The sequence below is a fragment of the Takifugu rubripes genome, chromosome 16, assembly GCF_901000725.2.
Source record: "Takifugu rubripes chromosome 16, fTakRub1.2, whole genome shotgun sequence".
Classification (NCBI taxonomy): domain Eukaryota; kingdom Metazoa; phylum Chordata; class Actinopteri; order Tetraodontiformes; family Tetraodontidae; genus Takifugu; species Takifugu rubripes.
In genome coordinates this window covers 1520192-1542001 of record NC_042300.1, presented here as the reverse complement: position 1 = coordinate 1542001, position 21810 = coordinate 1520192, and the positions used below count along the sequence as shown (strand labels likewise).

At 45.7% G+C, this 21810-nt stretch overlaps 1 protein-coding gene across 1 annotated transcript; it reads left to right on the top strand.

The window, feature by feature from the left end:
* Positions 1-491: 491 nt before the first annotated feature.
* emilin1a (elastin microfibril interfacer 1a) lies at positions 492-21723 on the top strand. Its single transcript, XM_011611723.2, has 12 exons — positions 492-767; positions 11594-11710; positions 13833-14044; positions 14149-14248; positions 15273-15381; positions 15473-15637; positions 16222-17487; positions 18123-18525; positions 19057-19182; positions 19296-19313; positions 19392-19526; positions 19899-21723. The coding sequence occupies exons 1-12, from the start codon at positions 664-666 to the stop codon at positions 20213-20215; spliced, it is 3072 nt and encodes a 1023-aa protein (XP_011610025.2). The 5' UTR covers positions 492-663; the 3' UTR covers positions 20216-21723.
* Positions 21724-21810: the final 87 nt, after the last annotated feature.

Below are 21810 nucleotides of genomic sequence, written 5' to 3'. Positions count from 1 at the left end.
TGGCTTCCATCTCCCTTTTTTAAGCAGAAGCTCTTGTTTGCATGCCAACGACGCCTCACCTGTGCATTTTTTAAACATTGAAAAGAAACAACCACTGCTTAAAAAAGTCACTTTTTCTTCACCTGATTGCATTTCTCTGTCCAAAAACATGCTTGAAATGGATCAAATATGTTCATCCAGGCACTGAAATAATTTCAAAATCAGATTGGGTTTGTTTAACCCCCCCAAGCACACAGCTGGTGCCTTTATTAAGCCTCCTCCCTCCCAGACTGTCTGCCCCTGCTTCTAATCATACTCTAACTAACACCAGGGTTCAAACACTGAATACTTTTATCAATTCAATCTGGTTTTCTTTCTTTTTTTTCTTTTTTTATGGAGACTCTTTTTTCATCGTCATTTTTAGGACCATAGCTTTGGGTTGAGTGGAAGCTTTGGAGCGGGGAGGGGGTTAAAGAGTGGCCCTGGGTGGGTAGGAAGGCTCCTGACAGGAAACTTTCCTCTCTCTCCCTCTGCTCGCCTCACTTCTCGGTCTGAAATGCACTTGACTGGACGCTCCTCATCCTGACGCACACGCACAGCGTCATTGGCCGCTGAGAGTTTCCCCCGGATCAACTCTGGAACTAAATTACTGTTATTCACTCCAAACCGACCCGGTTCGTGACCATGGAGACTCTGTTTTACCTGCTCGCCTTCGTGTCGGTCAGTTGGGCTCTCGGTTATTCGGAATCCAGCGTCCAGCCGGGCCAGAGAGCAGCCAGCAGACACAGGTAGGGGCCGCAACCTGCCTTACTGCTGTTTTAGGAGCCAAGATGTTCTGTTTCACGATGTTCCGCTGGGATGTGGTCCCCCGAACTGGGACCCACATTCTTCAGCGAGTCGTTAGTGTTGAGACAAGTGAGTTATTGACCAACGGATTCCTACTTTAATACATTTAACACATCAGTACTTGTTTTCAGTTCCATCTCTGAACAAAAATGTGATTAGTTTGGGTTGTAAAAAAATGTAATGGATTAATTACCAAGAGCGACTAATTAATCAAGAAAACCAAGGGAGAGAAACGCGCAGCTCAGCCAGCCGTCTGAAATGTGCTGCACTAATGAAACACACCCCCATTTCTTGGACTTTATTGTTGCTTTGGTCGGTTGCTGTTAGATATAAGCCGGAGTTGTTGCTGCAGCCGCAAACCAGGCAGCCAGGGGCCAGAAACAGGACAGACAGCAGGTGGACGCAGAAGAAACTCCGTTAAATCCCCCAACATTCGTAAATATGCGACAGAACGGGGGAAAATCTCAGTTTGGCGCAACTTTTCATGACAGTTACTCATAAATTAGCAAACCCCCTTTATGTGTGGAGCCATGGGCCTGTGATAACTCAGGGGCCCCAGAGGTGGGCAGAGTTTATTGAGATTACGGACCTTTACTGTTTTCAGGACCTGGAGTCAAATGTTTGTCAGGATATGCAGCCTCCCCTATCAGTAATAACCAAAGTGCCCTGTGGGGGTGGGGCGGCGAGACGCTGCAGGTATTTTAAACTTGAAAACTTGGTCAAAACCCAGAAGACAGCATAGTCTGGAATTTTGATTGGAGCCAGCTTTAAGATGCTGGAACTGTCATGATGCGCCGACGGTGAAGGAGAACATCCATAAATCAGAGCTCTGTGGTGGAGTCCTCGCTCCCAAAGCTGTTAATGCAGCCAGAGATGCACGTGCACCGTTCTGTAATGTGCTATTAGCGTGTAACTGATCTGGTGGGGCCCCAAGTGTGGACGACCCCTGCACCTTCTTATGAGAGAAGGAGACGAGATTGGTTTAAATGACTGAATGAAAACAGGGAGTGGGACTGAAGCCTGAGCCCCCAACTTCACCGTTTGGCTATCAGCATCACTCTTTTAAAAAATAGCTCCCGTCAATTACTGGCAGGCTTGGAAGCATGGTGCACGTCAGCCGGCATGTGTTTGCACTTAGGGAAGGCCAGACTTGTGGGAATTGAACTACTGTACAAGATTCAGACATTTCGTGGGATTGCATCATGGTGTGTTGCTGCTGCTGCTGAGGATGATGATGATGATGAGGAGGAGGAGGATGAGTCCTGAGTAACCTTTTTGGCTAATGTTGGAACCAAAGAGTTGGCCCAGAAGTTGATGGATAAGAGGTCCAGAAAGAGAGAGAAGATCAAGAGGGTGTGTGTGTGTGTGTGTGTGTGTGTGTGTGGGGGGGGGCTGTTTGTATGTTTGTAGTTTTTAAGGGAGACAAGTCAGGGGGAATACACAGATAAGGGGGATAGGAACAAAGAGGAAAAACTGGCAAAGCAGAAGAACACACAGAGGATGGGGAGAGAAAGGAGAGGCAAGCATGCAGGACAGCAGAGGCAGAAAGAGTGAGAAAGATGGGGTGGAGCGAGTTGACGAGAGACAAGACAGGAGGCCTTTATGTGCCCTCCTGCTAAAGTCAGTATGGCGACAAAGGAGAACCCCCCCCCCCACACACACACACACATACACACCTCAACACACAGAAATCCACACAAAATGACCACTGCGGTGAAGAATGCGCCGGCCCGTGGCTGTGCAGTTCACCCCCCCTGACATGGGTTTGAACTCAGTTGATCTGTTTTGACAGATGTGTGAAGTATTCCAAAAGTGGTAAAGGCTCGTGAATGAGCTGAAAACCTCCAGCAGGGCCCCTCTGTGGGGTCTTCGGAGGAGACGGGGCTGCCTGACACATCTCCTGCCAAAATGTGAAAGCATTCATGTCCGCTCATCAACTCCAGGGGAAAAGCAAAAATAAGGTGCTTTCAGGAGGTCTGGACGCTGCCGTAGGATCACTGGGGGAGGGGAGTGAGGGCATCTCGTTCATCACGTCCTGTTTTCCTGCTGCCTGTCAGGGGCTATAAAGTGATGCACATCAATGTTCCAGATGTTGTGTTGACATGATTCAGGGACTGTTAGAGCAGCGACGACTGTGCGTCCGGCTTTGTTTGGAGAGGGAGCCAGGCTGCACACAATGCAACTCCTTACCTGGCCGCAACCTGTGGAGTTCATATTTTTGGTTAAAAAAAAACAACAATCAGTCCTGGTTTTGCCACAGACGCTAACAGCTTTTAGGCCACACAGGTTTGATTTAATTTACCCTCATCTGCTGTCAAGTGCTGGCTAAATGTGGCAACAGGTTAATGTGAAGCTAACATGTCAACCAGAACAGATCACAACAGACCAGACCAGAACAGAACCCCCCCCCCCCCCCCCCCCCCCCCCCCCCCCCCACACACACACACACACACACACACAAATGGCCTAATGTTATTAAGCAGCTGGGGGCATATTGCTTCATATTGTAGAGGTATTTGACACATGTTGGTCAGTCAGATTCCATTGTGCTAGTTAATTTGGAAAAGATCTTAGCCCAGTTTAAGTGCCCCCAGTGCAGCTATAAATGTACACTCAACCAATTGTGTAAACCTACTGAATGGTTCCATTGGGAGATCTCCCGAAAAGTCAATATTTCAAAGTAGAAAGAGCTCTGGGTGTGCAGGTGTCTGACCACTCTCAGGTTTATCATTACAATAGTTTGTTGTAGGGAAGTTAAAAGCACAAAATTCTTCGGCCTTCGGTGAAAGGAAACATTCTTAGTGATTTTGAAGCCTGGAAAAAATACACTAAATGAGTGCAAAGGTGGGTCGGAACGCTTGGCTGCAGTGACGTTTTTTAGATCTGTTTGCCCAGCTTAACCAGTCGTACTAATCCACCGTCTTTCTGTTGCTGAGGGGAACTGTTTGACCCTAATGGTGCCACTGAGGTGCACTCTTGTCACAGATGTTTTGGTAATAAATGATTTTCGAGCTTCAGTGGTTTCAGAAACCTTACTTAGGTCAGTTCAAGTGGACTGGTCACCACAACATTCAGTCCAAACCTCTGAAGTGCTCCTGGGCTCGCTGGCACCTTGTGAGGTGACCCGTCTGTCTGTTTCTCATAAAAGCTGAGTGTTTTGTCTAGATCTTAGGATGGTGAAGGTAGAGGTAGTAAGTAATTAGGGGGTCGTCTAATCACTAGGTTAACATCTTAGCTATGCTGCTATAGGCCAAGGCTGCCGGGGTCCAGAAACATGATCACCTGACAGGCCTCTGTCACCCCCCCCACTGGGTCATGGTTTCCTCTCCTCTCCTCTCCTCTCCTCTCCTCTCCTCTCCTCTCCTCTCCTCTCCTCTCCTCTCCTCTCCTCTCCTCTCCTCTCCTCTCCTCTCCTCTCCTCTCCTCTATCCGTCTCGTCTCGCCTCGCCTCGTCTCGTCTCGCCTCGTCTCGTCTCGTCTCGTCTCGTCTCGTCTCGTCTCGTCTCCTCTCCTCTCCTCTCCTCTCCTCTCCTCTCCTCTCCTCTCCTCTCCCCTGTCCTCCCCCTTCTCCTCTCTCTCTACCCAGCCGGCCATCAGCAGGAGGGTCCCCCTACATGAGCCTGGTCCTGCTCAAGGTTTCTTCCTGTTAAAGGGGAGTTTTTCCTTGCCACTGTTGCTTGTCGGGGGTCAGGCCCTGGGATTCTGGAAAGTGCCTTGAAACAATTCTGATTGTAAAAGACGCTATATAAATAAAGATTGATTGATTGATTGATTGATTGATTGATTGATTGATTGATTGATTGATTGATTGATTGATTGATTGAGTGAGTGAGTATGGGGCTCTCTGTCATAGTTCTCAAGCCATTCTTCCATGCTCTTTGTGGTCTGTGCGGGTACATTATCCTGTCATGTGGGTGTACTCAATCTGTTCTAATGTTTAAATGTTGAGGTGGGTGGTGTGGTACATTTACACGAACACCATGAGTCAAAGTTCCCAGTGGAACATTTCATTGTAACACGATCAGTATTATTCACTTCCCCTCTTCCCATTAATGCTGCGGCTGATAGAGCGACCACACTGAAGAGTAAACACCAACTTTGACTGGGTTGATCACCATATCTCCACTGATTGTCTTGTCATGGTCAGTTCAGTCAGGATTTGTGAGAACTGCTTGATGAATATCTCCCCCAGGACCACCATGAAGTAGAAATATGTGTTTCTCAGCAAAACATCTCAAGTATTCGATACGTTTCTTTCAAGTGGACTTCACCCATGTCTGAGAAAAGGTAGAAACGTTCATGAACGCTTTTCTGTGCTGTGAAAGGCTGGAAGATTAATGGTGGAAAAGCTTTGAGCGCATTACGTGCGTCTCCCACTTCACTACAAGACGCTGCGGACGGACTTAGCCAGGCCATTTCACAGTTACAGAACCTTGGATCTTCTCCAAACTCACTTCATCTGGGCGATTTTCTGCTAATTAATGTAGCAAACAGCATTCCTGTCTCAACACACATGTGGGAAAGGGGTTCTTTCCCAGTACCATAATTAGCATATGTCCCAGCATGCATTTCATCCAAGAATCCATTCTTTACCTCTCTACCCCAGGTAACCTTAGCTGTACTCTGTTAGTGGTTTGGACCTCTTCTCAATGTTTATCTAATCCCGCCACACATGAACAATGATCCCATTAAAGGCCCGTGTTATGTCAACAAGAATATGCTCCTGCGCCTTGGGAGATGCAGCGTTTGTCATTCATACCAGTTCAAGGTGGTTGGCAAGCTTTAACATTGAGGTGAGCAGCACAAATCAATCATCCCACATGCACTGGATGTGCAGTTTTCCAGAGTAAAGGACTGCAGCTGTCAGAACCTTTGGCTGACTGAAAACCAACAGCATTAAAAATCATATCAACGGCCTCACCAACAACCAAAGAGGTCCCGCTGTGCCAGTATGTGGAAAAATCAAATCTTTTCTGATTCTTTGTTTCGGAGTCTTTGCCAATTTTGTGGAAATACCTTACGACAGACCCAAAAGATGTTTGCCGTGTATCGAAGTGCCTCAGAACACCATAAAAGTTCTCTCTGGAACATGGCGGTTTGTACCTGCAGCTTTGTAGAAAAGTCCGGTACCTGTGTGGCTGTGGTGCTTTGTGAGCACTTTCACATACACTTGTCTCCTTAAATGGTAGTAAAATAAAAGGAGTGACAGAATTCCCCACAGAGTTGCGTCCACTCGGCAGGGCTGAATGACAGCCTGGTGACGCTGTCTGTTTGTCTTTGTGACCACACTGCCAAACATTTAGAGTGAAGTTCATGGGGCGTGACTGTCAGGAAACAACCCCACAAATGTGCCTGTTTTAACAGCACTTAAACCAGGGGTGTCCAAACTTTTTGCAAAGAGGGCCAGATTTGATAACGTGAAGATGCCCGGGGGCCAGTAGATCCTTCTGATGTTTTTTTAACCAGAAAAGTTACATGCAAATGTACACTATTCTGAAACAATTTTCATTGTCACAATTCTCTTTATTTTTCAAATGGCAGTGTAACCAAATATAAGCCACTCGTGAACAACTCTAAAAACACAATTCTGCCTTTAATTTATATCTGGAGAGTCAGATAACATTGAACACTGAACTGTATGGAATACCTTAAATTTCCATGAGCCACTCCTGCCTGAAAAAGTGCGCTCGAGTGTGTTTTGTCATCTGTACGCTCTCCTCTCCTCTCCGTGTGTACCTTTATGTAGAGGTTGGAGGGGGTGCTTGACCTTCAGGTCACAGTTCAGAGGGTGAGACACTCCCCTCTCCTTCCATTCATTCAAGCCGCTGTCCCTTGAAGCCTAATGAAAGCCCCCCAATAATAGGACCCACTGAGTGATTTCTTTGTGAACGTATTAAACCTCATCCCCTCTGTTTCCTCTGCTCATTCCTTCTTCCTCCCACTTATGTCACTTTTGTGTCACCATCCATTCTGGTTTTTACCCACAATTCCTCTCTGCTGAGCTCATGCAGGGATGTTGTTGAATAAAGAGCAGTCGGTGGGTTGATGAGATGTCAGCCTGCAACTTCCTGCTCGGCTATTCAGCATCTGTCTGCAGTTGTTTAAAGAGGAAACGTTTATTGGGATGTAAACTAATGCAGGCAGGTGTAACAGGGCCCCTTCATGCTAAGTTATTGGCCAGTAAATAAAAATAAAATGTGGTCATTGGACGTTTTATTGCATGACAGGGAAGATCTATATATATGTCTGGTGAAGGACAGTGCAAGGTTGCCGTAGCAACAGATCTGTCTGGGAAGTCTTTGTCACAGTTTGCTTGTCAGGCTGTCAAATTAGTCAAGAAGTCCATTTCAATTCGGACGTCCAACTTTTCCCCAACACACATAATCAAGTGAAAACGGAGCTTGTTTTTAAACCACATTTGGACCACATTCAGTCTTAAAGTCAGCCATAAACCAGCAGACTGGACTGGACTTGACAATATACATGACCATAAATTGCCCTTTTTCCTTTCTTGTCTATGAAAGAGCTTGTGCTGTAAGACTAAAGTGCACGTGTCACGTGGAGAGCTTAGATTCTCCATCTCTACTCCCTGAGACGTGAGTGCAACCCAAGGTGGTGGTTTAGCAGACGTCGGGTTTGGCTCTTACTGGACAGTTGAATTCTGCTCTCATTTCCCACCACATTCAATGAGCTCTGAGAGCCTGCAGCAAAGGGTCCAGGGTCAGGCTGGGCGTATACGTGCAACGATACCATTGTCCATTGTGGTTTCACATCATTTTATCAGCTTCTGTCAGATAAGATATTTATGTTTGTATAGAATACCGGCATCCAGGGGTATATCTCAGGAAGTTAATTGTTGTGTGTGTTGTGTAGTGCGGCGTTAAAGGTGACAACCATACGGAGAGAGTCTCCAGTGGTACAGAGGCTCTTGGTGAGTCACAGGCAGCTAAAATGCTAAAAAAGCGGTTGCCTGTCCACAACAGAAACAGAAGCGGGGGCAAGAAAGTCTGTGAAATTATGAATAACAGGAGTTGAGCTCACAGGGCTGCAGCACAGTTCACCATTAAAAACGCCTCGGAGCCGAGAGCAGCGTTGCAGATGTTGATGTTTGCAGATGCAAATGGATCACGAGGGCGCTGCGCAACAGCGTTCGTTAGCAGTGGTGAAAAATAAACCACGTTGCGCTCCATTAATCACTGTTGTCAGTGATTAATGGAGCGCCACTGTTGCTCAGCCTTGACATCTGTTCTGCTCTCTAACGAAGACGCGCTGCCATTCTTTCTCCTCCTGGTCAAAGCTCGTGCCTCAGATCCGGTGTTGAAAAACTGTTGATGTGATCTGGACTTGGACCCATATTTTTGATCCTGTATATACATTCTGCACCTCCACATGATGGATGGATGCACACGCTCACACACTTTAAGTGTAAAAAATAACACCTAATCATCCTCCCTTAATAAATGCTGCGCTTGTGTGTTTGACTGGAGCGACAATGTCATGATGGAAAGACTGAAAGTGGGCCAGCTGGGAGGGAGGGAGGTGAGCTTGGGCCGCTGCAGAGACGGGTGGGGGGATTCTGTTTGCATGTATGTGTCTGCCTGTTCACATGTGTGAACCCACATCTGTATCTACTCAATTGTGCTGCCTGGGTTTATTTGGACGAGACATTGTGCCTGTTCTCCATCACTGAGGAGGGGGTGAGAACCTTGCCAACTTTAGCTGCCGTGTGATATGTGACCCAGAGAGTCAGAATGTCGGGATGATAGAGCGGCCGAGGATCCGTTTAATCACAGCGGCCAAAAACGTTTGAGCCAGGAGACGCATTGCAGCTGCCCGTCTGTCCTTCAGGACGCGTGGAGACGTGTGGCGTGTTTCTGGGAGCTGGAGACGGGGGAAAGTTTAATGAACCTCAGACTGACGAGCCAGCAGAAGATCATCTGGCATAATCAAACAATCATGAACCTCAGGAGTCTGGAAATGGATGAGACAGCTGGCCGTGTTCAGATGAGCAGCGGAAGAGATCCACGTCAGGATCTGATAGAAACATTAAATGAAGTCCAGCGAACCACAGAAGCAAAACACCATCCCAGCCGATGTGCTGCTGCAGGAGGGTTTGCAAAGCTCTGCGAAGAACCGCAAGTCTTTGGAACCGGAGTCTTCGGGAACAACAAACCGTTGAAGGCTCATTAATTCCAGCCAAAAAGGCATTTATGCACTCCTGCTTGTTCTTTGGTCCCTGGCTGAACTAAATTTCTCAAAGCAACATGAGAGAGTGTCTCTACAGAGACTATTTTTGGAAAAGACTCTTGTTCACAATTCATATTTGACAAGTTGGCCTGATAAGATTCTGCTCGACACAGTGGATGTACGAGGATAATGAGACGCTGATCACAGCCTGAATCATATTAACCAACACAAAGAGAGTTTTTTTTAGTTTTTAATCCAATGCAACTGTGAGAGGAATGTTTGGTAACTGTATCCCTCTCTGTGTAATTAGATTCATACTAATGAAACATGAAATATGTCCCAACTGAGGAGGGATGTATTTCAAGATATATTTAAAAATAGCATCAGTCCCTGCTTTCATGGATAAATCTGTTTTAGTTTAACATTTATGAGGGTGAAAGTTTAATAGTAATTTACTGTTTGACATCTTGTATTAAGGATAAATCCATAAAGGTTCATTATCTCAAACCTCTACTGGAGGAGTCCTGCTGAATGGAGACCAGGTGCAGGTCTGTGACCTGGAATATCCCAGAATCAGCAAATCCAAGTGGATAAAATCAGATTGTTGATCCGACCAAAACATTTTCCCATGTGCACTCATGACAAGAATAGTGGGTCATGTGGAGGAGTGAGTGGAGGGTTGATAAACACGTGTCAGTCAAAAAAGCTCTGGAATGAAGAGGAGGATCCTGGTCCCAGGAGGAGGGGGGACCTCTGGAAACCAGATGATGCTGAACAGGGAAAGAAGCAGGTATGGAGAGATTAAGTAGAGGAGACAGTGAGGCGGAGAAGAACCAAGAAGTTGAGATGACAAAGCCCGTGTAGCTTCTAATTCATTCAGGTCACATTAATCTGGTTTAATACCAGTCAGAACTGAAGAAGCCGTCAGGGCCAGAGGCCGACGAACCCGAGTCCTTAATGGACTGGGATGAGAAAGGTGATCCTCTGTGGACTCTGAGATTAAGAGAAGAGCCCGGTGGTTGAGTGGAATTGGTCAACAGGTGCACCTTTGCTAACAGTTTGTGTCTTCTCACATCAACTAAACATCTCAGTAAAGGCGTGGGACGCACGCGGAGACGTCAGTGCACGTCGTCCCCTTTGGCACATACCAGAATTAACACATCCAGCGGTGTCGCTCAGATCAGGCAGCACAAGAGCTCAACGCATTCCTGTCGTCTAATCTCACTTGCAAAACACAGGTGAGGTGGTTTTTTTTTAAACCAAACACAGCTTCAGGCTGCTCACAGAAAAACGTAGATAAGAAAGAGACTGAACATGAAGATGGAGAAGGACTTTGAAGGGTGCAGGACCTCCTTGTGTTGTCCAGCTCGGACAGGCCTTTGAATGGCACTAATTGGTTCTAACAGCCACAGTGGACGGATTTTGGTTAATGTGAAAATGATGATAGAACCTGACTCTTCTTAATCTCTCTGGCGTGCTTATCCAGAGATCATAAGGTCAAAGGTCATGAGGATAAGGACAAACACAGCATGTCTTTGAGGTTGGGTTTTAAATAGGCCATTTCTTTTTTAAAAACTCTTTTCGTATATATGCTGAACTGTCTGAGAGGCATAAAAAAATGAAATACGTTTAAAAAGTTCAACCTGGATGAGGCATTATATAGATCGTGTTACCCAGTGATGGGGCAAATTCAGAGCTAGTTTGCGGTTTTGCTCATTTAGTTGCAGCCAGCAGCATTTTCTGTAATACTGACAACTTACTGACGGTGCAGCAGCAGCAGCGACTATGAGCCAGACATTTTCTGACAAGCGCCAAAGAATTAAGTAGGCAGGAGAATCAGTAAGTGCCTCACGGGAGTGAATGTTCCACTTGGATTTGCCAAAACTTACAAATATTGCTTCAGTGCTAGCTGCAGCAAACGCGTACCAGGTGTTTATTTATAGAATAATGAACCCTGAATAACCAGTATTCACATAAGAAAGGAAGAAATTATGAAACAGACATTTTGAATTTTGAGTTTGGAGTTTGTGGTGTTAAAAAATATATAGCTAGTTTTAAATTACGACACGCAAAAGACAGCTTTGAGTCTCCGATGATGAACAGTGTTTCCCTGGGTCCCTTTTGCAATGAAAAAAGCAACACTTTATTAAATCCTAAAACGTATTCTGCAACAGCTGGCATCAGGATGTCCTCTTCCTCTCATGTCAGTAACACAGAGGCCGTGTTCTGCGTGTGTGCACGCGTGTGTTGCGCGTGTGGGTTGCTAGCTGAGCAGTTGGAGAGCTATACAATGGCAGCCATTGTTGCAGTCATGCTGTAATCCTGGCTCCATCTTGACATTTGTTTAGAGGGGAGTAGGGCAAAAGAAGCAGTCAGCAGTTTTAGATATTTATCTCCCAGCTTTTCCCTTATTATTTTTCCAATTCTTTCCCACTTCCCTGGAAACAAAGACTAGATTGTGTATCGAGAGTGTTGCCATGTTTGTGTTAGTGTGAGAGTAAAAGAAGAAAAGATGCAGCCTTCTGTTGTTCATTTGCCATTTCCTTCTGCCTGTTTATGTTTGCATGGTCTGATTTTTCAGGAATTGGTGCGCTTATGTGGTGACACGCACGGTCAGCTGCGTGATGGAGGACGGGGTGGAGACGTACATCAAACCCGACTATCAACGCTGCACCTGGGGACAGTGTCCGAGAGTTGCGTGAGTGCCTCTTTGTGCCGTTTCCTCTTGCTCTAGACTCTGACTAATGGTGTCCAGCCTTGCTCCTCTGGCTTCCTGTCCTCCGTTCCACAGAACTTTGAGTCATCACTTTTCGGTTTCCCATCTGTGGACACTCATTTTCCAGAACTTCCGCTTTTCTGTCTAAATTCCAACCATCTTGTCTCAGAGGTGTCTGCTAAACCTGAAAAGAGACTACAGCCAAATCTCCAGCTCAGTATTGTCCCAGTAAATCCCAGTAGGGGGACAGACTGGTTTCAAATGCCTGCAGCTACACCTATTTAAGGGCGTCCAGTAAACGTACGTACTAACAGCTCTCAGCAGCAGCACCGTGTCCACTCCCGGCACCATCGAGTCTCCTAAACATAAGCCACAAGTGTCGCATTCCGATGGTGACGACAGATAAAAATACTGAACTGACGACGTAATTGTGTTAATGTTGTATATTGATCCATCAGCTCAGTTTTAAAGCTTTGGGCCACATCCTAGAGTTCCACTGAGCTTGACTTACACACGGTAATTACCCAATTCTTAGATAGCATTTTGCTGTCTGCTATCCAATAATAACAGCGCCTTTCCCAGACTCTGTTGTATATTCTGTGAAATCGTCCGGCTCAATTCATTTCCAAGTCCTACTGAATAGCAACACCAACAGGTGTTTTTTCCTCTGTCAGTCTGTAACAGATGATGATTTTGCGAGGGTGTTTCGGATCTCTTTTGCAGCTGTAAATATTAGGTTTGGGAGAAACCATTAATCATGGAGCCTCGTTTGATCCTTGCTAAGCTCCTTGATCCCCTTGCTTTCCAGGGGCCTCTGAATAAAGCTGGACTATGCAAAGAATGAACCTGACAGTGGTTCCAGGTACCACAGTCTGCTCTTCTTCCTTGCAAAAACAGTCATTTCTTTGCAGACTTTACCCCCTCCTCCCCATTTTTCTTGCTTTCTTACTTAGACTCCTCCTCCCGCCGTCTCTCTGAGATGTTTTTATGTTTTCTCTGAGAGAATGTCAGACCATGTTTTCTCACGCTTGCAAAACAGGGAGCTGCAAAGTAAAAACCACAGTATGGTGCATTGGTGGCCACAATGGCGCTTGCGGATTTGGCGTAAAGTAGAGGAACATGGTGAACTTTCACAGTTAGGACTGGTTAATGCTCCAACTCGGTTGTTTATTGGGCTGTTAGTGTAACAGGAAGTGACCGCAGTTGTGGAACATAATGACACATTCACGAAATAACTGCAGAAGAGCTTTCCAAATAAACCTTTTTTTAGTTACTTGTTTATTTTTTTGGACCAAGGAACTAGAGTTTCTGAAATGCATTTGAGTTCAAGGACAAGGATAACATTAGCATCCGTCACCAGCAGACATCATGTAGCTATTTGTAGCCTTCGGGTGACTCAGGGCTCATTAATATCAACCGTGCACACTGACTGCATGTGATAGAGGGTTCACGGACTCACACAGACTCGAGGCCTTTGACTCGTGGGATTTGACCGCGGCAACTGTTGACTGTCAGCGCAGTGATCGGTAAACACATCCCGTGTTTATTTGAAGTATTAAAAGACTGTGTGTGGGGGGTTGGGGAGGTTGAGGAGTGGAGCATTATTATCTGCCACTATCATTATTCACAAAGGCACACATGACAACACATTGTGTTTTTGGTGGATAGGAGTCTGGGTTTTTCCTGTCATACGTAATTGTTTTGGATGCAGTACGGACAAAACTTGGGAAGTGTTCCAGAAGTGGGGGGCGGGACCATCCATTAAGTACAGAAACCCCAAAATGCTCACAGAGGGCGCTGGACGAGCTGGACACTCATCCAGTACCCTGCCTTCACCCATGCGCAGCTCTGTATGGCCCCAGTCTCCTCCCCAAGAGCCCGAAAGGGATAAAAAGTACAGCAATATATCAATACAATTTAATATTATGCAGTCATGATATACACATTCAAGTACGCTAGGTTCATTAGCAGGAGACGAAGCCCTTGAGTAACTATATTATCATTTTGTTTTGCTGTCATTTGCTTATTTCATGAGCACATCTCACTAATAATCCTTCATATTTTAGGGGCATAAACTCAGAATGGAAGTCTGTTTCATGTTTAGGTACCGGACTTACAGGAGGCCCAGGTACAAGGTGGCCTACAAGATGGTGACAGAAATGGAGTGGAAGTGTTGCCATGGCTACTCTGGGGAAGACTGCCATGATGGACCAAAGGTAACCACTGACAGCCAGGTCACTGGGGGGCGGCCCCACGGCTCGCAGACCGGCCACAGCAGTAATGGTGGACACACAGGAGGATCAGGAGGAGGTCAAGGTAGTAAGAAGACTACACGGCCCAGCATCTACTCTGGTGACGTCCTCCTTTTAGGACACAAACGTCCGACGTCCTTCATATATATTTTCTTCCCTTATGCTCAGGTGATACTGCCAGGATCAGACAGCTGGAGGAAACTATCCAGGGCCTGACGAAAGAACTGAGCAATGTGCGGACCACCATGCAAGGAATTAACCAGAGGCTGTAAGCGGATGTTTTTAATGCCGTCCTGCAGTTTTACTTCCCAGAGTGCATTCACCTGCGCTCCAGAGCCCTGTTTACATACAGGAAGTTGAATACGTGCTAATTTAACCTGCTGGAGATTCTACTGCATATTACAGCTTATATCGCTGCTTTACTAAGCGCGATGGTTTATTTTGGGAAGATTATCATGTTTATAACCACACATATAGCGACTTAAAGCGAAGGAACATATAGCTGCAAGCAGGGTGCTACAGACTGAATTTGTCCCACAAATGTTACAAAATCTGCTTCAGCTACATTTAGAGAGTTGTAAAAATGATGCTACACGTGATATCATGATGAAAAAGACCTGAAAAAAAATACAATCGTGATATTTAAGCAAAGCATCACGTAGCTGTGGAAGAATGAGCGCACCCCACAGCCCGGGGTGGTTGCTGTTATAGGACGACTTTAAAGTTAAAGTTTTAACACAATCTCAGGTTGTTTATTTATTCAAAGAATTATACTTTTAGGATCAGAAACAAAAAATACAAGGGAGTATGTCGTTGCAAGAACCTTCTCTATCCTGAAATTGATATCTGAGAGGCACCAGGATTAGCTGGGGTGGAGCCCAATGAAGACGCTAGGGCCATAGAACCTAGTTCACCGTGGCGTTCCTCATAGGCCCACCTCAGGGAACATCACTGAAGTGCTGTTGAAAGGCCGTGAGTTAGGTCAGCAACACTTGAGCTAGGAGATGTCGCCGTTGCTCAGTCACAGCTCAGGCACAACTGTGAGATACGCTCATGATGCCACAGCTAAGAACCACTGAACTCACCTTTCTCCCTTATAACTATACACCCACGTACCAGAAATATAAATCACAAGCACATATATGTAGATCTGTGCTGTTTAGTATACACTGAGTGCTTGGAATAAGAATGTGTACAGTTGACTTCGATAGGGGCTACGTATATATATATATATATATATATAGGTATTCTAGTAAATATAGTTAATGTATACGTTTTCATGATAAATGCAGGACTGGTCTCAGTGGGGCCATCGTCCCTGCAGATTCAGCTCAGCCTCACATGAAGGAAACCATCAACAGCATACAGACCAAACTGGACCATCTGTACAACAGAACACAGGTGAACAGCATTGGCCACATTCTTGACTTATCAATGGAGGTTAAAGTCAGCGAGATATCGCTTGTCTTTATGCAAACGTTTGCTTGTTCAGGTCCACGATCAGACTCTAGTCAACATCAACAACCACCTGGTGAACGGAGGGAGCAACGATCTGGACGGAGCGTCCAGGGGTGGAGGAGACCAGCTGAACACTCTGAAGCAGGAGATCCTTACGGAGCTGGAGAGAAGGGTGTCTCTGTCCTGCTCCGCCTGCCAGGTGAATCTCAGTGTGCAGCCCTCAGAAGCCGCTGCTAACATTTCTGTAATGTGTCTGCTTGCAATTTCAGTAGTTGCTAAATGCTTTTACGTTCCTGCCTGCTGAGTTCTAGAAGTGGTTTCTGCTGCTTAAAGCAGGGAAAATTATTTGCCACATGCAGGCAGCAAGAAAACAGCATTCCTGTAAAAGCCTCTGATCTTTCTTTTTTTATCTTGCTCTCCTTTTTATTAGCGCAAGCAGTTTTACAGCCATTTAAACCACTGGAGACTCGGGTTCAGCAAAAATGTTTTACCATCATTTGTTTAAACTGGGGTTACACTGTAGGTACGAGCATCAACCATCTCGTGGCTTCAGCCTCCCACAATAACCAGCAGGCTCTGCTCGTGTTTTCTCATTTGCGTCTATTGTGGCTCATTGTTTTTTATTCCTCTCCACACACGTACCAGTTTAGAACGCAAACGCTGGTCTTGTGCAGGTGGGAAACAGATCAATATTTATGTTTCATTGTGTGAGGAACAGAAGACATCATTAATTTACTATCAATTAGAAGATTCAGAAAGTAAGTTCTGTTCTGTTTGTTCTAGGCTGGTGTGGAGGACGTGAGGCACCAGCAGCAACAGGACAGGGAACGGATCCAGGCGTTAGAGAAGCTGATCAGCTCCATGGACCAGCACCTGAGGCGGAGCCTGGAGATGTCACGCAGCTCCCAGGCCTGCTGCAGCACCGTCAGTGAGCTGGAGAAGACGCTGTCTGACGTCCAAGTCCGTCTCACCACCACAGCAAACAAATGCGACGTCATCAAGGGGCGACTGGATAAGGAGCTTGCAGGGACGGGAGGAGGAAAGGGACGGGTGACGGAGGACAAGCTGAACGGCAAAATCAGAGAGCTGGAAAAGAGGGTGAACAACACTATGAGGAAGACGGAGCAGAGGTGCACAAACACTGGGAACAACCTGAAGGACAGCGTCCAGAGAGACGTCACGCAGCTGCGCAACATGGTCCTCAATCGGCTGGACGACAACAGCTTCAAGATCGGCAAAATAGAGCTGGATGTGGACGTTCTGGAAGACACTGTTACTGACCACAGCCGACGTTTGGGTCAGCTGGAGAACATCACAACTTATTTAGACAGAAGCCTGACGTCCGTCGCAAACATGTGCAACAACAGTTGCGGGGCAAATGGAAAAGGTCACAAGACCGATGACACTGTGAAGACGTTGGAGTGGAGAGTGGTGGCGAACCGAGAGGAGATCCAGAGGTTTAACACCAGGCTGAAAGACTTGTCTGTGACAGGGGACTCGCTGGTCGATAGAGTGGTCGACTTATCGGACGATGTGAAAAGGATCCTAGCCGTGACGGGAAAGAATGGGGAACATTTCAACAGGATAGTGACAGAGGTTGAAACGCTGGGCCGTGACGTTGAGGACTGTTCCATCTGCAGAAGGGTAGAGGACGACCTGCGCTCCCTCACCAACGCCACCACCACTGGCCTCCAGAAGTGCCAGACTGATCTAACCGCCCTAGGGAGAAAAGTCGACTCGGAAGAGACGGTCTGCTCTCAGGTGTGCTCCAACCTTCAGGAGGAAGTAGGCCGGCTTCGAGAAGAGGTGGAGGAGTGCGCTGGGCAGTGTAAAATAAACATGGACGACCTGAAGAAACAGCTGGATGGGCACAGTTTCCACAGCAGTAGATTAGGAGGGGACCTGAAGTCTGTCCAAGGAGAGCTGGCTGGAGTTATGGTCACATTCAACTCCATTAACGACACCCTGAAGGGCCTGGGAAGGACTGTACACACACATGGCAACACGCTGACTGATCTGTCCAACACCAAGGACCACATCCTCTCAAAGGTAATGAGAAATGGGATGTAAATGGCGTTCATTAATCATGCACGATTACTGTTATATTCGCACTCACACAAAGCTACCAAGCTAAAGTAGCTGTAAGGCTAACAAAACCGATAAAGCATCGTCACACCGTGCACAGCTCAGGCTCGGCATGAGTTCATGACAGCATTTTATAGCATTAGCACAAAAATGAGCCACAATTCACGATGAAACATTATTCTAAGAACTGTTGCTTTAATGTTTTTGAGCTCTCATGAGCTCCGGCCTTGGTCTTTACGTAGAACATTATCCTCAGAACTGGAAGGATAACTTTTCAGTCATAATTCTACGATCAGGACATTGCATTAATAAACCCTACATTAACAAGTTTGAAACAGTATGTTCAACGTGTCTCGTGGTTGTCTTGGCAGCTGTTTTCCAACAAAATGTTATTGTAGTTGGGAAAATAACCGAGCATATTGCAAATATCCGAGTCGTCTTGTCAGACACAGCTTCGCTAATGTGCTTACATTTTTCTGTGTAGGAGAAACGGTGGGAAAATAAACCAGAACAAGGACAGGAAACAGTGTATTTCCAATAGAAAGGTACCAAAATGCACTAAGATACACACATTAACGGGTGTTTGCTTTCTCTACAAGGTGGACGGTTTACAGAAGGACCTGACAGACACGAGGACTCAGTTTGACGGTCTCGGGAAAGAGATACAAATAATAAAGAGCAACTATGTGACCGAGATTGGGGAGTGTCGGCGGACCGCTGACGGCCTGGACCAGAGGCTCACTAAGGTGGAGGGAGTGTGCGGCCGCTTGGACTCCTTCTCAGACAGTTTGGAAAGGATCACGGGGGGCCTAAACCAACATGTGTCTGAGTTGTGGAGCAAGGTAAACGGACTCAATGTCACAGTGGCGTCCCAAGGAAACGCCATTGGCCACATCCAGAATGTCCATCTGGTGAAAGTCCAGTCCAACGTGAACCGGCTGAACTCCTCGCTAATCGACCTGGCCAAAGAGTTCCACGACTTCAGGGAACTAGACTTCAAGGGTGAGACGCAGCGCACAGACTACATGGATCCACCATTTAGACCAGTGGTAGGACTCTGAGGAAGGGAGGCGAGGTCAGGTAGACACCAAAAATAGATCAAAGAAAGAATTCAGAATCCTGCTGCCATGAGACCCGTTAGCCAATAAAGGAGTGTTGTGTCTTTAAATGAGATGGTTTAGAAAACATGAAGCTCAAAGGCACTTGAAGACTGAAGTATTATATTTCTGAGCCTTTTATTATGCTAACAGGTCCTGCTAGTAGACAGTGTTCAGGTTCTCCTTTAATTTATCCAGGAGTTTGGCACCTGAATGAATTAGAAAAAGGTCAAAAAGCTACTTTTTGTAGATTAATTCAATCGGTCTGTTGTTCTTTTGCAAGGAGAAAGTTTGTCAGAAACTCTAGTTTAGGCTTCTGGAATCATAACAGCATTTAAACAAGTGCGTTGAAACACAAGGAAATGCCCCTTCTGTATAAATGGGGGGGCTTTTGTTGGAAATTCTGAGGGCATTTTTAAACATGCTCTTTCTTTAGGTCCCCCTGGTCTTCCAGGCCCTCGTGGAGAAAAAGGAGAGCCTGGAGCTCAAGGTCTTATGGGTCCACCGGGAATAATGGGACTTCCAGGCCGACAAGGCAAGGAGGGACCCGCTGGACCACCAGGTAAATGATTTCCTTTCCTTTAACTATTTAGATCTTTGATATCTGCAAAACCAAAGAGATGAAGATTAAGAATGACATTTATGATTAATGTGTTATTTTATCTTCTCTTGCAGGTCTCAAAGGTGAAGAAGGTATGTGTGATCTTCTTAGAGAGCTGATCGGTCCTTGCGATTGCTGTCCCTCATTCTCTGTCTCTTGTCCCTGACCAGGACCTGCCGGCTCTGATGCACAAGTACCGCGTCTATCCTTCTCGGCCGCCATGACTCGCTCCATGAGAGGAGTTGGAACCATAGTGTTCAACAAAGTCTTTGTCAATGAAGAGGAGGCCTACAATCCACAGACAGGTGAGTTCTAGGTGACCTGTGCTCTCTAATCCTGAACCACTGATGGCAAAATCCAAACCTTCTGCTGTGCATTCCAACCTTTGGGTATTGAGCATCATTCTGAATTATCCAGAGTCCAGCAGACCGATGGTATGAAGAAAAACATGATCCAAGTAGACTCCAGTCAATCCCAAATTGAGCCCTGTATTGTAAATTCCACAAGGCCCTAGTTTATTTTGGGGTTGAAGGTGACCTAGTTAAGAATGTGAACCCCAAACTGTATAGAAACACACAGTATTGCAACACATCACCTCCTCTGGCTTTTATCACCACCAGTAAGAAATAACAGGACTGAATTCCCTATTTATGTGGCATTTTGTCTCCATCCTCCAGGGTATTTCACTGCTCCATTCAGAGGGAGGTACTTCTTCAGCGGCATCCTTACAGGCCATAAGAACATGAAGATTGAGGCCGTTCTGTCCAAGTCCAACAAAGGTGTTGCCCGAGTAGATTCGGCTGGCTATCAGCCGGAAGGTCTGGAGAAACCCATGGCGGAGGCCAAACACCTCCCTGGAGCTCTGTCGGTCTTCAACATCATCCTGCCTCTGGAGGCAGGGGACACGGTCTGCATCGACCTGGTCACCGGCATGCTGGCATACTCCTCGGAACCTTTGACCATGTTTAGCGGAGTCCTGCTGTACAAGACCTGAGTGGATGCAGTTGCAGGGTAATCAGCGTCTTCTTGCCATCTGTCTGCTGGACTCTCAGAGACGGACAGATTAGGGAAAGACAGCAAGAAAAGTGGCCTGGAGTCATGCAGCCTGGGGTAAAAAGAGACTTGATAAGCAGAATGATTCACAGCTTTAAAGGAAACTGTCTGAGCAGAGCGCCGTTGTATTCTTTAGTCTATATGTTCTACAGAAAAAAGCCACTGTGGTGTTATGCTATAGTTAACGCAGGTCTTTAAAGGGGAACTCTGTGGCGATTACGCATCACAGCTTTCAGTCTGACTTGTGTTAAGATGAAAGAATTCTGTGGACATGAGTAATCTCCCCAGCTCCTGCTGCCCTTTCACTTTGACCACAAGCAAATTCCCAGAAACACAACATTGAATGCCAATTGTTTTGCTGAACAGGGAGCCCAAACCTCCGCTCTGCAGCAGGAAACGCTCAAATCAAGTGAGGTCAGCAAAGAACAAAAGGGATGTGCTTTTTAATCATACAGTAGTAAAACAATATAAAAACATTTTTAGCAAGCGTGACGGAGGTGGACGACAGCCAGATTCCGGGGTTCTTTGTCCTTCTAAGGCCGGTGCACACTGGAGAGATGCTGCTGCTGCCACTCAGCTTCAATAAGATTCGCTAAAAAAGGAGCTAAAATAACTAAATAACTGCGGGTTCCTTTATTCGCTGCGCCTCCAGAGCCCCAACTTAACGTTTAAATATTCCAAGGACAGTCACAAAGCTTTGCTGTAATACCTTTTGTTTCACTAGATGGAAGTTTTCTAGAAAAAATAAATGAGATCCTTGATAACAAAAAGGCCAAGGGAAGAATCTGCGGTTTGACTAAACTCTCAGCTTCAAAACAAATAACTCCTCTTAATTACAGTCTTAAAGTAAATAATATTAAAGTCTACATTCTTACATTTTTATGTCAGACCCTGACTTTGAAAGTCCAAACTGTCAAAGGAAAAAAAATCTAATTTTTAAAAACCACATCACAAACCTCTGATACTGTGGTGGGAGGACAACAAACAGGATTTCTGGTCTTTATTCACACTATCTTTGCTACGAAAGCTGCATCCCATCTTCCTTACAGTAACACCCTTCCTGTTGTTCTACTCAACTGAAATGTGTGCGCAATATCAGGTCTGTAGATAATTTTGAAAAAGGATTGTTGCGCATTTTATGCAAAAACATTTTTTTTCCTGCACTTTGGGTGAGAAAAAGCATTAGAATTACATTGCAGTAGAGATAATATATAGCAATATATGTGTTATTAAGGCATATCGGGCTCAGAAATACCTTTGTGTTTTTTCACAAAATTCCTCCGCATCAAGTGTGGGAACGTAATTCTATGTTAATGCATTGTAAGAATGTAAATATGTTTCAGTGGTTTCTATATTTTTATGAATTACTATTTCACATTACCAGGTACTGTATATGTTATGTATTGTTGTCTCATGTGTGCCTGGAATACAGATAGTGTTTCACTGTCTCTGTCTTGTCTCTTAAATCTGGCTCTTAACACATATCAGAGCTTGTCTTTAAAATCTGGTTTTTATTTTAAGCCCTTATTGATTTCA

Bases quoted from the DNA above. Each gene is read 5' to 3' on its own strand.
- emilin1a (XM_011611723.2), top strand. From the start codon at position 664: ATGGAGACTCTGTTTTACCTGCTCGCCTTCGTGTCGGTCAGTTGGGCT. The intron at 15,382-15,472 runs GTGAACAGCATT...TTGCTTGTTCAG, and splicing joins ATCTGTACAACAGAACACAG to GTCCACGATCAGACTCTAGT. The intron at 18,526-19,056 runs GTGAGACGCAGC...CTCTTTCTTTAG, and splicing joins CAGGGAACTAGACTTCAAGG to GTCCCCCTGGTCTTCCAGGC.